At 57.5% G+C, this 13,216-nt stretch overlaps 1 protein-coding gene across 1 annotated transcript; it reads left to right on the top strand.

Moving 5' to 3' along the window:
- The first annotated feature begins 1,050 nt into the window (after positions 1-1,050).
- ZNF213 (zinc finger protein 213) lies at positions 1,051-7,483 on the top strand. The gene is made up of 6 exons (XM_081089273.1): positions 1,051-1,218; positions 2,772-3,278; positions 3,984-4,107; positions 4,302-4,375; positions 4,573-4,696; positions 5,990-7,483. Exons 2-6 carry the CDS (start codon positions 2,880-2,882, stop codon positions 6,646-6,648), a joined length of 1,380 nt encoding a protein of 459 aa, XP_080945399.1. The 5' UTR covers positions 1,051-1,218; positions 2,772-2,879; the 3' UTR covers positions 6,649-7,483.
- The last annotated feature ends 5,733 nt before the right edge of the window (positions 7,484-13,216 follow it).

The following is a 13,216-nucleotide window of genomic DNA, read 5'->3' as shown; positions in this document are numbered from 1 at the left end:
TGGCTCTATTAGGAATATTTTAAACCTTTAGTTATTCAACAAATATTGTGTCAGAAACTATTCTCGATGCTGGGAGTAAGGCAATAGTGTGACCTCATGGAGTTTGTAGTCAAGAGACGGATATTACACAAATATGTCGGGTACTGAATAAAAGGAAGAAAAATAAGGCTGGGCCGAGCCAGGGCGGTGTGTGTGTGTGTGGGTGCTGTTTACACACAGGGAAAGCCACTGTGAGGGAGTGACATTGAGCAAAGTGAGGGAGCTCACCTTGTGGACCTCGATACCTTTATAATTTTCCATATTGTCTTTTCCACGCTACGCATGCAATGCTTACATAATCAAAACAAGAAAGCCTTTTCTAATTCAGAAAAGGATCTGAGGGCTCAGATCTCCAGGTCGAGGAGTAAGTAGCGAGGGTGGGAGCAGGTCCAAATCTGTGGACAGGAGAACCCCAAGGTTCCCGGATACGGCCCGGCTGCTGTAGCTTCTCCCTGGGCCCGGGATCCCCGCCGCCCCGGAGGCGAAGGTGCCGGTGGGAGAGCGCGGGGCGCCCTGAGGTCAGAGTCCCCGCCTGCCGAGTCCTGTCGGGCAGCTCCGGCCGACGCTCCGGGACAGAGAACAGCCGCAGGGGGCTCCGCGCCCCTCACTGCATTTCCCAGAAAGCTCCGCGCTCCTCAAGAGTCGGAAGAGCTGAGAAACCTGAACGATGAGCGAAAGGACTGCCCGAGTCAAACGCAGACCACAACCGGCGGGCATGGGTGTTGACGCGCAAGGTAACTCTCTCCGTTCATTGGCCATCGGTCAAGGCAAACGGGCTCACTGAGCAACGGCCTTCTGGGGGATGTAGTTTCGAGTCCTTAGAGCAGCGCGTGCGCCGTGCCGTTTCCCGACGAGCTCCGCGCGGACTTCCGGCGCCGGAATCCAGCGGAACTGGGGACGCCAGGGCGGCCGTGGGGGGTGTGGCCCCGGGGCGGGACGCGCGACCTGGGCCGCTGGACTCCCAGGTCGAGCTCGGGTCTCCCTGCGGGAGGGGCCCGCGCTCCCAGGCAGAAGCCGAAGGGGGCGTGCACCGCCGAGAAGCGCTGCGGGGGGCCCGGGCGCCGCACCCCCTGCCCGCCCCGCCGCCTCTCGGCTCCGCGCAGGCGAGGCTGCCGGGGATCGAGCCCGGGGCTCGGGCGGTCCGCGTTCCCGCCTGCCGCGTCCTGCCGCGCGACCCTGGTGAGTCCCTCGCCCTCTCGGAGCGGAGCCTCCTCCTCGGTCACTAGAGGACGAGAGTGGAGCGCGAACCTCTCAGGGGTGTTGTGAGAAGTTACAAGAATAAAGTGCGCGCCCGCCGGATTGCCCGGTTTGGTTAGACAAGAGCGTCCTCCTGCCCCGCCGAGGCGGCGGGTTTGCGCCTGGGTCAGGGCGCAGTCGAGAAGCAACCCGTGAACGCATAAATAAGTGGAACGGCAAACCCATGGTTCTCTTTCTCTCTCCCCCTCTCGCGAATAAATAAATAAAAAATTTAAAAGGACAGAATAAAGTACTTAATGTGCCGTAGAGGAAAGGACTGGAACCAACCCGAATGCCTCCCTTGGGCATTGGCTCAGGAGCGAGTGCATCCGCACCGCGTGGCCAATGAAGAAGCGGTGTTAGGTGGGAAAGCGTCTTGCAAAATAGTTTGTGCAAGAAGACCTCATTCTGTGAAAACACACAGAAAACACTTTCCGTTTCTAGAAGCACATTTTTAGTAAATGTGCTTTAGGGGAAGGTCTGGGAGATTATATGTCAGGCTGTTGATGGGAGGGTGCACTGCAGTGTCGAATGGAGAGTTTCTTCTATGTATTCTGTATTGTGCAGCCCCTCTCCCCTTTTATTACAATGGCTGGTGTCACTTATTTTTTTTTTAAATATATTTTATTGGTTTTTTACAGAGAGGAAGGGAGAGGGATAGAGAGTTAGAAACATGAATGAGAGAGAAATATCGATCAGCTGCCTCTTGCACACCCCCTACTGGGGATGTGCCCGCAACCCAGGTACATGACCTTGACCGGAATCGAACCTGGGACCCTTCAGCCCGCAGGCCGTCACTCTATCCACTGAGCCAAACCGGTTAAGGCAAGGTGTCACTTCTTTATTGAAACAAAAAACCAGAGTTCTAAAATACACTCTTTTCGAGACTTTTATGGTAATGTAAGGCATGATACACATGTCATACATTCATACATACCTGTGGATGAATGGCTTAGCATGATGCCTGTGAGCCCATCGCTGGCACCCCTGGACCGGAAGTTGTTTGGAATTCAGAAGTTTTTAAATTTCAGAAAGATAATACAGTGCACGTAGTATATAAGTAATCCCTGGCAGCAGAATCTAGGGCAACACTCAATCAAACCTGTTAAATTTTTTTTTATTGAACCATAGTACACATACAGAAATACACATTGTAAGAACAGCTTGATGGAGTTTTACAAACTCAAATACGTGAATACTTCTGCTGTAAAATATAGGAACATTTACATTAAGTGGGATAAATGGAGATTGCAAACATGCTCACATCAGTAGGCCAGCTGGTATAACCTGGGAGTTTGGGATGTCAGAGCTGAGGATAAGGGGCTGTGGACCTGTATTGGTAGGGGGGCGAGTGTCGAATGAGCAAGGCATTACAGGAGAGCCTACATAAGGCCTCAGGGCCAGGAAAGGATGGGAGCTCAAGTCCCTGGATGTCCCTCCAGACGGGTGTTTGCTCATGTACCTTCTTCCCTCCTGCTATTTTGCTCTTTCCCTAGGAGCCTGCGTCCAGATGCTGGCCCAGTTGCCACAGGGAATCCCTCTGGGAGACGGAAGGGCAGGCTCCTGGGTTGAGGCCCGCCAACCCTGAGCCTTAGGCCAGGGGGATGGCAGCCCCCCTGGAGCCCCAGGACCAGGCCCCTGGGGAGGGAGCAGGGCTTCTAATCGTGAAGGTGGAAGATTCCTCCTGGGACCAGGATTCTGCCCAGCACGAGGACAGCAGGGACTCGGAGGCCTGCCGCCAGCGCTTTCGGCAGTTCTGCTACAGGGATGCGGGCGGGCCCCATGAGGCCTTCAGCCAGCTCTGGGAGCTCTGCTGCCGCTGGCTGCGGCCGGAGCTGCGCACCAAGGAGCAAATCTTGGAGCTGCTGGTGCTGGAGCAGTTCCTGAGTGTGCTGCCCGGGGGTGTCCAGGACTGGGTGCGGGAGCGGCGCCCCGAGAGTGGCGAGGAAGCTGTTGCCTTGGTGGAGGACCTGCAGAAGCAGCCGGTGAAAGTATGGCCGCAGGTGAGGGGCCCTTCCCACATCCCCCACATCCCGGGGTGCCGGGGAGGTGGGGGTGTGGGGGGGTGCGCAGAGCCAGGGAGCACACCCACAGGAGCATGTCGCAGGGGCTGCCTGTCTGAAAGACACTGTCCAGGTGAATCTGTTTCCTTTTGGTGGCCTTGGCAGGCAGAGCAGGACCGAAGCAGGCATGTTCCAGAAAGGCGGGTTTTAGCGCCACACAAGCTCTGCCAATGTGTATTCATGTTCTGCTCTAGGCCAGGCACTGGGGATAGTGATGTGCATAGTGAGAGCAGCAGAGGGGGCATGAGAAGGTAGAGCTGTACATGTGGGCCCTACGGTCTTGTGAGGTGCTGGGTCCTTGACACTGGACGCATCTGGGGAGGTGCTGAGTAACTGGGGTAAGGGTTTCTTCCTTCACAGGGAGGTCTCCCCAGCCCATACACACACACACACACATTCCTCCTTGCTAAATGGCTCTGTGATTCTCTCCTTTGGGGGCTGGTTCTTGCCTTGTGTTTGATCAGTGAGTGTCCCCGGGTGCATGGCACTGCCTGGTATCCTCTGGATTTTCCTGGGGCCCTGTATTGATCTCTCCCCAAACCCCAGCTTCGTGAGGGACATGTCCCATGTCTCCTTCCCAGGGGTTAAACTCCGTCTTCCCCACCTGGTCTCGGGGCTGATGAACATGTTGTGGTTCCTGCACAGGACGTGCCCTCAGAGGAGGTGGAACCCCAGGCTGCAGTCCAGGGATCTCCGGCCAAGGGACCTCCCCCTCAGGCGGGGGCACAAAACCAGCCCCCTGTGCCCCGGGAGCAGCACAGCCACGGTGGTGAGTAAGCTCCTTCCCGGGCTTTGCCCTAAGGGTACCAGGAAGGGTACCTGTTCTGCGAAGCTCAGGCGTGTGTGTGTGTGTGTGTGTGTGTGTGTGTGTGTGTGTGTACATGTATGTGCACATAGGAGAGTGTGTGGGGTTTCATATCTAGCTTGAGTTGGCCTCTCTGAAGTTTTGTTCTTTTCTTTCAGCCCAGCTTCCTGCTCCTCTGAAGGAGGGGAGTACCAAACAGAAGGCGAACGCCTGCGTTGCCTCTGAGATCCCTGTAAGTTACCCGGCCCTTCGTCCCCTCTGAGGCCACTGGTACTGACGACTCTCTGTGGGCCTGGCCTTCTCAAAGCCTCTCCATCCCCCTGCTCCTGCTTGGGCCCAGCCTGTTCCCCATCCCAATCCTCTTCCTCTCGGCTGCCAGGCGAGTCCGGAGCACGGCATCCCTGAGCGGGACCTCTCACCTCATTTCAGGGGCCTGTGACATTTGGAGACGTTCCCTTCTACTTCTCCCAGGAAGAATGGGGGTCCCTGGACCCTGCCCAGCGGGACCTTTTCTGGGACATAAAGCGGGAAAACTCCCGGAACCTTGCTGTGGGTAAGCAGTAGGTGCAGCCAGGACCCTGGGAGTCCTCGGTTTCTCTGAGCTGGAGGCAGTAGCCTCCCTGGGGGTCCCAGCAGCAGAGCGAGGGTCCAGGCAGGCCACACTCCCCTGCACGTCCTGCTGGAATCCTCATTCTTCCTCCTCACTCCCTCTCAGCTGTCTGCAAGAGCCCTGGCTGATTTATTTTTGTGTGTTAATGTTCATTTTTCTTTGCCTTTGAACATGTATTAATATATGGTGGGTGTTTGCAACATGCTAGCACTGGCTGAGCACACATATGGACATTTTCTCATGTGGTTCTCACAGCCCAGTACATAGAGGTGTTCTCCTTGTTTTATAGACAAGGGACCTGAGACTCAGGTCAGTGGACACCAAAGGGACAGAGCCGGGACTCAGTCCAAATGGTGGTTGCAGGGCCCTCCAGGCTGCCCTGGGAAGAGGTGCTGACCGTGAAAACACGTGCTGGGCCCCAGGGTCTGGGCCTGTGTGGTAGAGGCCACGTTCCCTGGAACCTCTCCAAGCCAGGACCTTTCTGAGCTCTATGTGGGGGTCATCTCACATAATCTACACAACGCGATGTGGTGGGCTAGGATCCCTCTGGATCCAACTCTGTTCTTGAGCTTAGAAGACAAGAGCATGGCCCAGCGGGTGTGGCTCAGTGGTTGAGGGTCCCCCCATGAACCAGGAGATCTGGGCTGGATCCCCAGTAGGGGACGTGCAGGAAGCAGCTGATCAATGATTCTCTCATCATTGATGTTTCTCTCTCTCCCTCTCTCTCTCTCTCCACACTTTCTCTCTGAAACCAGTTAAAAAAAATTTTTTTTAAGTTTATAAAAAAAAGAAGACAAGAGCTTGTGTAGTGAGAGGAACCACGGTAGCTGAACCCATGTGAATCCTGTTTCTGATAATGAATAGTGAGAGTTTGGATCGTTTACGAGCTTTACCTTAATCTCTTAAGTTTTGGAGTTTGAATTGCCAGGGCTCAGAGAGTGGGGTGTTGGATCCTAATAGGGAGGAAGCCTAGATTGGTGAGGTGTATACTTGGTGCCTCTGGGGCAGGATCAGCGGACTCCTTGCCTCTGACTCTGCTTCTGCCCCTGCCCTCTCTGCCGGCCTTTTATCATGTCCCCATTTTACGGAGGAGGAAACAGGCTGGGGTCTGTCCAGCCCAGGACTCTGAACCTGACAGCCAAGGCGCTTGCCACTGAGCCCCGTTTCTGCCTTGCCTCAGCTCTGAGCCCAGACCAGATGGGACTGAAGAGCCCACCTCCTCCTCTTCGCTTGCAGGTTTGGGGCTCAAGAGCCAAAGGGGGCGCTCCCCGCTGGAGGAGGCAGTGAGGGTGCCCCCAGGCCAGGCGGGCAGTGATGTGACTGTGGCCTGGAGCCTTGAGGAGGCCGAACCCTGGGAGAGTGAGGCCCGGCCAGGGGCGCTCTTGGAACCAGCAGTGGGGGCGAGGCGGGGGCGGCCGCCCACCTGCAGGCGGCAGTTCCGCGACCTGGCCGCTGAGAAGCCACACAGCTGCGGCCAGTGCGGCAAGCGCTTCCGCTGGGGCTCAGACCTGGCGCGCCACCAGCGCACGCACACAGGCGAGAAGCCCCACAAGTGCCAGGAGTGCGACAAGCGCTTCCGCAGCTCCTCGGACTTGGTGCGCCACCAGGGCGTGCACACGGGCCAGAAGCCCTTTTCCTGCTCTGAGTGCGGCAAGAGCTTCAGCCGCAGCGCCAACCTGGCGGACCACCAGCGCATCCACACGGGTGAGAAGCCCTTCAGCTGCAGCGACTGCGGCAAGAGCTTCTCGCTGCGCTCCTACCTGCTGGACCACCGGCGCGTGCACACTGGCGAGCGGCCCTTCCGCTGCGGAGAGTGCGACAAGAGCTTCAAGCAGCGCGCCCACCTCATCGCCCACCAGAGCCTGCATGCCAAGATGGCCCAGCCCGTGGGGTGAGGGCTGGAGGGATATTCCGGGAGACGGAGCAGCCGGATGGCCACCCCTCTCCAGCCACCACCCCTACTGCCCTGCTCTTCTCTGCCCCAGGACCTGGTCAACACAACCAAGTAATGGAAATCCCCTATGACCTCGCAGCCATTCTGGGGGTTTCTCTTGCCCTCTGGCCTCCCGGAGCCCCAGCACATTCCTGGCAGGTGACCTTAGCATGGGAGAAAGACTGAGGCAGCAGGGAAGTGTGAGGATTTGGGCAGGACCCAGGGTCCCCCCTCCAAGAAACTGCCCTCGGCCTTGCTTGCCCTGTGGCTCTTTGTTCCCTGCCTTCTTGGCTGGGTCCATGGCCAGGCCCTCTGCCCTGCCAACCTGTGCCTTCCCGTAGGGGTGGAGGACAGGCTCTGACCACTAGTCAGCCCACACTTGTGAAGATCTGGGCCCTCGGTGAGGCCGAAAGGGCTTTCTGGCCCCCACCCCCTCCACTTCTGCCCTGTCCTGGCAACACGCTGCTGATCTGTACCAACTTCCCCCTCGAGAGCCCACCAGAGCCTCAGCTGAGGCTTGTGGTAGCTCCCGGGACTGGAGGTCTGTGCAGACCAAGATCAGGGCCAGTGGGAGCCCACTGCGCCCACACTCCCCTCCAGAGACGTGGGGTTTACAGTACTTAACACTAGCACTCTGTCAGCACTTTGTCACTGAGTCCTTAGGCACTGCATTCCATGTTGTCTGCATCGTCTGCAGATTGGCATTCACAGGGACACACCACAGGCTCTCCTGGAGCTCGGCCCAGCCTGCCTCCAAAGGCAGCAAAAGGGTTTGAATAAATGTGGAAACTTCCTCCAGGCTGTTCTGTTCTTTAGGTGGCTGCTGGGTAGGGGAGCCTAGAATTTGTACCCCTTGGTCTCCTGACCTGGTAGTCCTATTCGCACATGGTGCTGGGCAGTTACCAGGTAGAGCCACATTCTTGGCTTCCAGGTGAGCTGGGCCCCGAAGGGCAACTATAAGCCTTGAGACTCTGATCCTGCTGTGTTGGCTGGGGCCAGTTCAGGATGAGACTGCCGGTAGCACCCTTCCCTATCCCAGCTGAACAGGACTTCGGGGTCTTTGCCAGGCCATTCCCTTTCTCCCCATTGGTGAAATGAGGAGACAGGGTTACTGGTCAGGGTGGTGGTGTGCTCATGCTGGTTCCTGTGCTCAAATCCATTAGGGAGAGGGCTGCTAAATCAAAGTGGGCCTTGCTTCCATCCCCCACATAGCCCTCGACATCTGACCACTCGCATGCGCAGACCCCGGTTGGGGCCTGCCTACCTGTAGCTGCTGGGCTCATGTCAGCTCCTTCCATCCCTGCTGCGCCCTTCCCAGTGCACCAGGCCTCAGCAGGCTCACTTGAGGAGAGGTGGGGCTGGCTGAGACAAGATGTTCCGTTCCTTGGTCTGTGTGCCAGCCTCTCTGCCCCCTGGGCCTTTCCTCAGCCAGTCAATATATTTTATTGACTTCAGAGAGGAAGGGAGAGAGAGAGAGAAACATCAGTGATGAGAGAGAATCATTGATCATCTGTCTCCTGCATGCCCCACACTGGGGATCAAGCCCACAACCCGGGCATGTGCCCTGACCGAGAATCGAACCTTGACCTCTTGGTTCATAGAACAATGCTCAACCACTGATCTGGGACAGACACCTCTTCCCAGATGAAACAACTGGGGTCTCACCATGGACAGCTGACTCCAGTTGTGGGGGGTGGGGGAGGATTCTACCTCTGAGACAGTGCCCCTCACTCGCTGTACTTTAATGCTTGAGGCTGCTGTGTGCATGTGTGTGGGCATCTTGCATGAGTGAGTAGGGCGACAGGTGGCAGGAGTAGTGCACAAACTTCTGATGCTGATGATTGGCTCAGAAGAGGCACTCGGGTGTAACAAAATCAGACAAGAGGTGGCCCAGGAGCTAAGAATAGGTTTGGGCACAGGCTCCTGGCTTAGGTGCCAGCCAGGAAGTAGCCTAAGGGGACAGAGTCCGGCTCAGCTCATAAACAGCTGATAGATCAGAGATCAGAGATCAGGGAGAGAGCAAGTACTGAGACCCAAGGCATTGGTGCTGGGGCCAGGAGGTGAGCTCTGGGCTCAGAGGAAGTGCCCAACTGGCATCCATGGCCTTCCTGGTGTCCGGGACACTGCGGGTGGCCGCGCAGATAGCAGATGCTCAAGACAGCCTGGGAAGAAAGGTAGTGGAAGGCACTGGCTGGCCCTCCTCACTCCTGGCTCCCAGCAGAGCCCCACCCTGCCCAACTCTGGCCTTGCCTTCCCAGGGGAAGTACAGCATGCAGGGTCCAAGGGTGGCCTTGACACTCAGCAGCCCTGAGGTATCGGCCTCTACAGTGGCTATCCTGGAGAGTGTGTTCCAGACCCTGGGCTTTGAGAGCTGCCAGAGGCGGGAGGCGTCGGTCCAGGTGAGACCTACCCTGCCTACTGCCTCCACCCTCAGCCCCACCTGGGGCCTCCCCAGACCCAGGCCTCCCTCTTACTCTTGCTCTAGGACTTCTTTGAGGAGCTGACTGGGTTCCGGGAGCAGCTGGATGCCCACGGGGCCCCTATGGGCTGTGTCCTCGTGGCCTTGGTGGCCCCCAGTGGGCAGCTGAGGCAGCCACAGAAGTTGGTTCGGGAGCTGAGTGGCTGTGAGGCCCTGCGGGGCTGCCCCAAAGTCTTCCTGCTGCTCTCAAGTGCTCCTGGGGGTGAGTGGCTGGGCAGGGACCCCTATTGTGGGGCAGAGCAGACTGAGAGTGGGGGTGGACGGAAGACCAAGACCTTCCCTTCAGGCCAACCTTGTACTTTTCTACCCAGCTGCCCCCAAGCCCGGGACCTTCCTCACTGGCTTGAGTGAACTCTGTGGCCGCTGTCCTCACTGGTCCCTGCTGCAGCTGCTGACAGAGGTGGGAGCCCCAGATGGGGAGTCCCAGGGAGGGGGGTGCGCCTGTTACACAGATTCATGCACATGCTTCCCACCCGTTCATTCTACAATACTATTCTACAGTTCATTGTCTACACACGTGGTAGACATGGCCCCGTGTTTCACCCCCTTCCATGCCCTGCCTCACACCCACTCAGACACTCCAACATCTTCGCATCTCCATGCCTTTGCTCCAGCTGCTCCCTCTACTTGCCATGCCCTGCCTGTTGTCCCGGTAAGCCTCATACAGCCCCAGGCTGCCAGTGAGATCCCCTCTCACACTCCCTGAGTCAACCCTTATACTTCTGCCCTCCCGGTTCACACTCATCCAGGTAGTGACTGTTCCATCAGACTGTAGGTCCCTGGAGGGCGAGGTTGGGAATGATTCTGTTCTAGATCCAACACCCAAAGATCTCACTGGATGGTTGGGTGGCCCTGGGTGATCCTGCAAGTGAGGGGTGAGCCCCAGCTCTGCTCCAGCCTGGTGCCTTTCCTGGAAAGGCAGTGGTTAATGGTATGGCCACCGTAGAACCCATGTCCAGAGAAGCTGTGACCTTGAGCCTGAAATAGAACTCTCCTTGTAGCCTCCCCTGCTTTCATGTGTCTCCTCCTCCCTCTGACTGGCAGAGGAACCCAAAGGGACTATAGTAGCTAGGAGTCTGGTCGAGTCGTTCCTTGGAGCCAGGTTCTCTTCTCACCGTGCTCCCATGGAGCAGCCCCCTGAGGACCCTGTGGCTCCATCCCCCCAGGTCTTCTGCAGGACAGCTGGAGAGTCCTCGGGGGCCACCTACTGCCCAGTCCTTCAGAGCTCCTTGCGGGGGGCGCTGTGCCTGGGGGACGTGGATCCCTGGGGGCCTGAGGTAAGGGGGCAGGAGGAGTGTCCAACCATGTGGCACAGTGGCAAGTGGGACAGAGGCTCAGGGAGACCTGAGGTGGGGGAGACAAGGAGCTGGAAGTCCTGTGACTACGTTCAATGCACCTTGTCTTGTTTATAGCCAGAACCCAGCCCCAGTGCTCAGTATGACCTGTCTAGAGACAGGGCTGCCCTCTTCCTAGCCGTGATCCGGGACCGGCCGGGGGCCCAGCGTGATGTGGAGGCTTTGGGAGGCCTGTGCCAGACCCTGGGCTTCGAGACCACCCTGAGGACAGACCCTACAGCCCAGGTGAGGGGAAGCCCAGAACTTCTGGTGCTGCTCTAAAGAAAGGCACACCCCCACCCCGGACCCTGGGGACTCTCCCCTGGGCCTCTCCGCGTGGTGGGCAGGAAGGGCAGCCCCAAGTCTAGCCCCCATCCTCCCTGCCGCATGCACTGGGAATGCCTGCCTCTGGAAGCCTGGGCTTCAGGGCTCCTGTGGCTTCCCAGGCTGGCTGTTTGCTCTCCTGATCAAGACCCTAGTTGGACCCTCAGGTTTTTCCTGGAAGGGTTTCAGGTTCCTTCCCAAAGCTCATCAGCTCACTGCCCTCCCCTCATGCCTCTTAACTTTTTTGGCACCAGAGGACCAGCTACAGAGCCAAGCACATATCTGTCACCTCCAATAAGGCCATGCCAGGCTTTGCAGCCGGGGTTAGAAGGACTTCCTTCCTGGTCCTGAAGCTGGCAGGAGGTGGGAGGTAGGGTTGGTGGGCTGGAGAAGTCTACCTGGAAGGCTTCCAGGTACTGGGAAGGCAGTGGCCCTGACCCAGGGCTCCTCTCCTTGCACTCCAGGCTTTCCGGGAGGAGCTGGCCCAGTTCCAGGCGCGGCTGGACACCCGCAGGAGCCCCGTGAGCTGTGCCCTTGTGGCCCTGATGGCTCATGGGGGACCTCAGGGGCAGTTGCTGGGGGCTGATGGGAAAGAAGTGCGACCAGAGGCACTGGTGCGGGAGCTGAGCCACTGCAGGGCCCTGCGGGGCTGTCCCAAGATTTTCCTGCTTCAGGCTTGCCGTGGGGGTGAGTGGGGTCTGGGGCTCTCCCTGGGGTCAGCCTCCAGCCTGGCTCCTGTTCTAGATGTCCTCACCCAGCCCACCTCCTCCAGGAAGCCTGAGCACTAGTCCTTTTCCTGCCCGTGCCCACTCCCAGTTTCTCCTAGAGGTCAAGTCCGTGAACTCGAGCACTTTGCCCTCAGCACTTTTCATTCAGTGCTCTGAATGTTTCCAGCCTGGCAGACCTGCCCTGGAGTTCTTGGGGCTGGGCACCTCCAGGATCTGCTGAATGAAAGGACCTGCCTGTCCTCTCCTTCTCTAGGACACAGGGATGCTGGCATGGGGCCCACAGCTCTCCCCTGGTTCTGGCGCTGGCTGCAGGCACCACCAGTCACCCCCTCTCACGCTGATGTCCTTCGGATCTATGCAGATGCCCAAGGTGGATCTGTCTTCCTTCTGGAGCCTGGCCTTGGGCAGGGCTGGTGTGTGTGTGTGTGTGTGTGTGTGTGTGTGTGTGTGTGTGTCAGGGGCTCTGAGCTGAGGTCCTGCTGCCACCTCTGTCCTCTCTTTGCCAAGAGGATGGGAAGAAAAACCATCTGAAACCACAAGGGCTTCTCCCCTACTTGAGCCTCGAAACAACCCTGGAGTTAAGAAGGTGAAATAGCTTTTTTGAGGCCATACAGCTGGTAAGTGGCAGGGCTGAGATTTGAACTCTAATCTGTCTTTCCTGCTCTGCACTCTTTCCGCTGCGTGTGCTGCCCTTGAGCCAGACTCAGGGAGACCCCAGGGAGACCCCAGGGAGTCCTGGGTGCTGAGTAAATGCAATTGATCCCTCTTGCAGGCAACTCTTCTGGGGGCTTCACGCCAGGGAGCTGTGACCAAGCAGACATCCTAATGGTCTATGCAGCGGCCGAGGGTAAGGGGAAGGGTCATCAAGAAGCCTCGTTACACAGGACCCAGCCTGGCTGGAGGTCTGGTGTGGCTTTAGTGGCAGCTGGGGCTTGACATGTGTGGCACAGGGTCATCCATCTGATTCCCATTAGGTCATTTTCCTTTCATGTTTATTATTATTATGTTTTTTAAATGTATTTCTTTATTGATTTCAGAGAGGAAGGGAGAGGGAGAGAGGGATAGAAACATCTATGATGAGAATCATTGATTGACTGCCTCCTGCATGCCCCCTACTGGGGAATGAGCCCACAACCCTGGCATGTGCTCTTGGCCGGACTGGGACCCTTCAGTCCACAGGCCGACGCTCTATCCACTGAGCCAAACCGGCTAGGGCTCATGTTTATTATTTATAACTAGAGGCCCGGTGCACAGATTCGTGCACCAGGTGGGTCCCTCAGCCTGTCCTGCAGAGATTGGGCCGAAACTGGCTCTCTGACATCCTCTGAGGGGTCCCGATTGCGAGAGAGCGGTTCTCGAGTGATGCACCCAGAATCAGGCTCCCTCCTCTCTGGTTTCTGAACCGTAGCTGCCAAGTCACCACAGCTCTGCAGCTCCTGCTTTGAGCATATGCCCCCTGGTGGTCAGTGCTCATCATAGCTACCATTCTGACAGTCGGAGGGTCGCTTAGGCTTTTATATATATAGATAATAGTAATGCTGGTGAGCATGTGTTGCGGGCTGACTGTGCCAAGCACTGTACCTGCAGCATTCCCTCCAGGCTGTATGTTTCATGAGGGCAGGGCAGTTCTGCCTGCTCAGGGCCCCTCCCAGTGCCCAGCAAATA

The sequence above is a fragment of the Myotis nattereri genome (genome assembly GCF_964212035.1).
Source record: "Myotis nattereri genome assembly, chromosome: 4".
NCBI classification, from domain to species: Eukaryota; Metazoa; Chordata; class Mammalia; order Chiroptera; family Vespertilionidae; genus Myotis; species Myotis nattereri.
The sequence above is the reverse complement of the archived record's forward strand: the minus strand, read 5'-3'. Positions and strand labels throughout refer to the sequence as shown.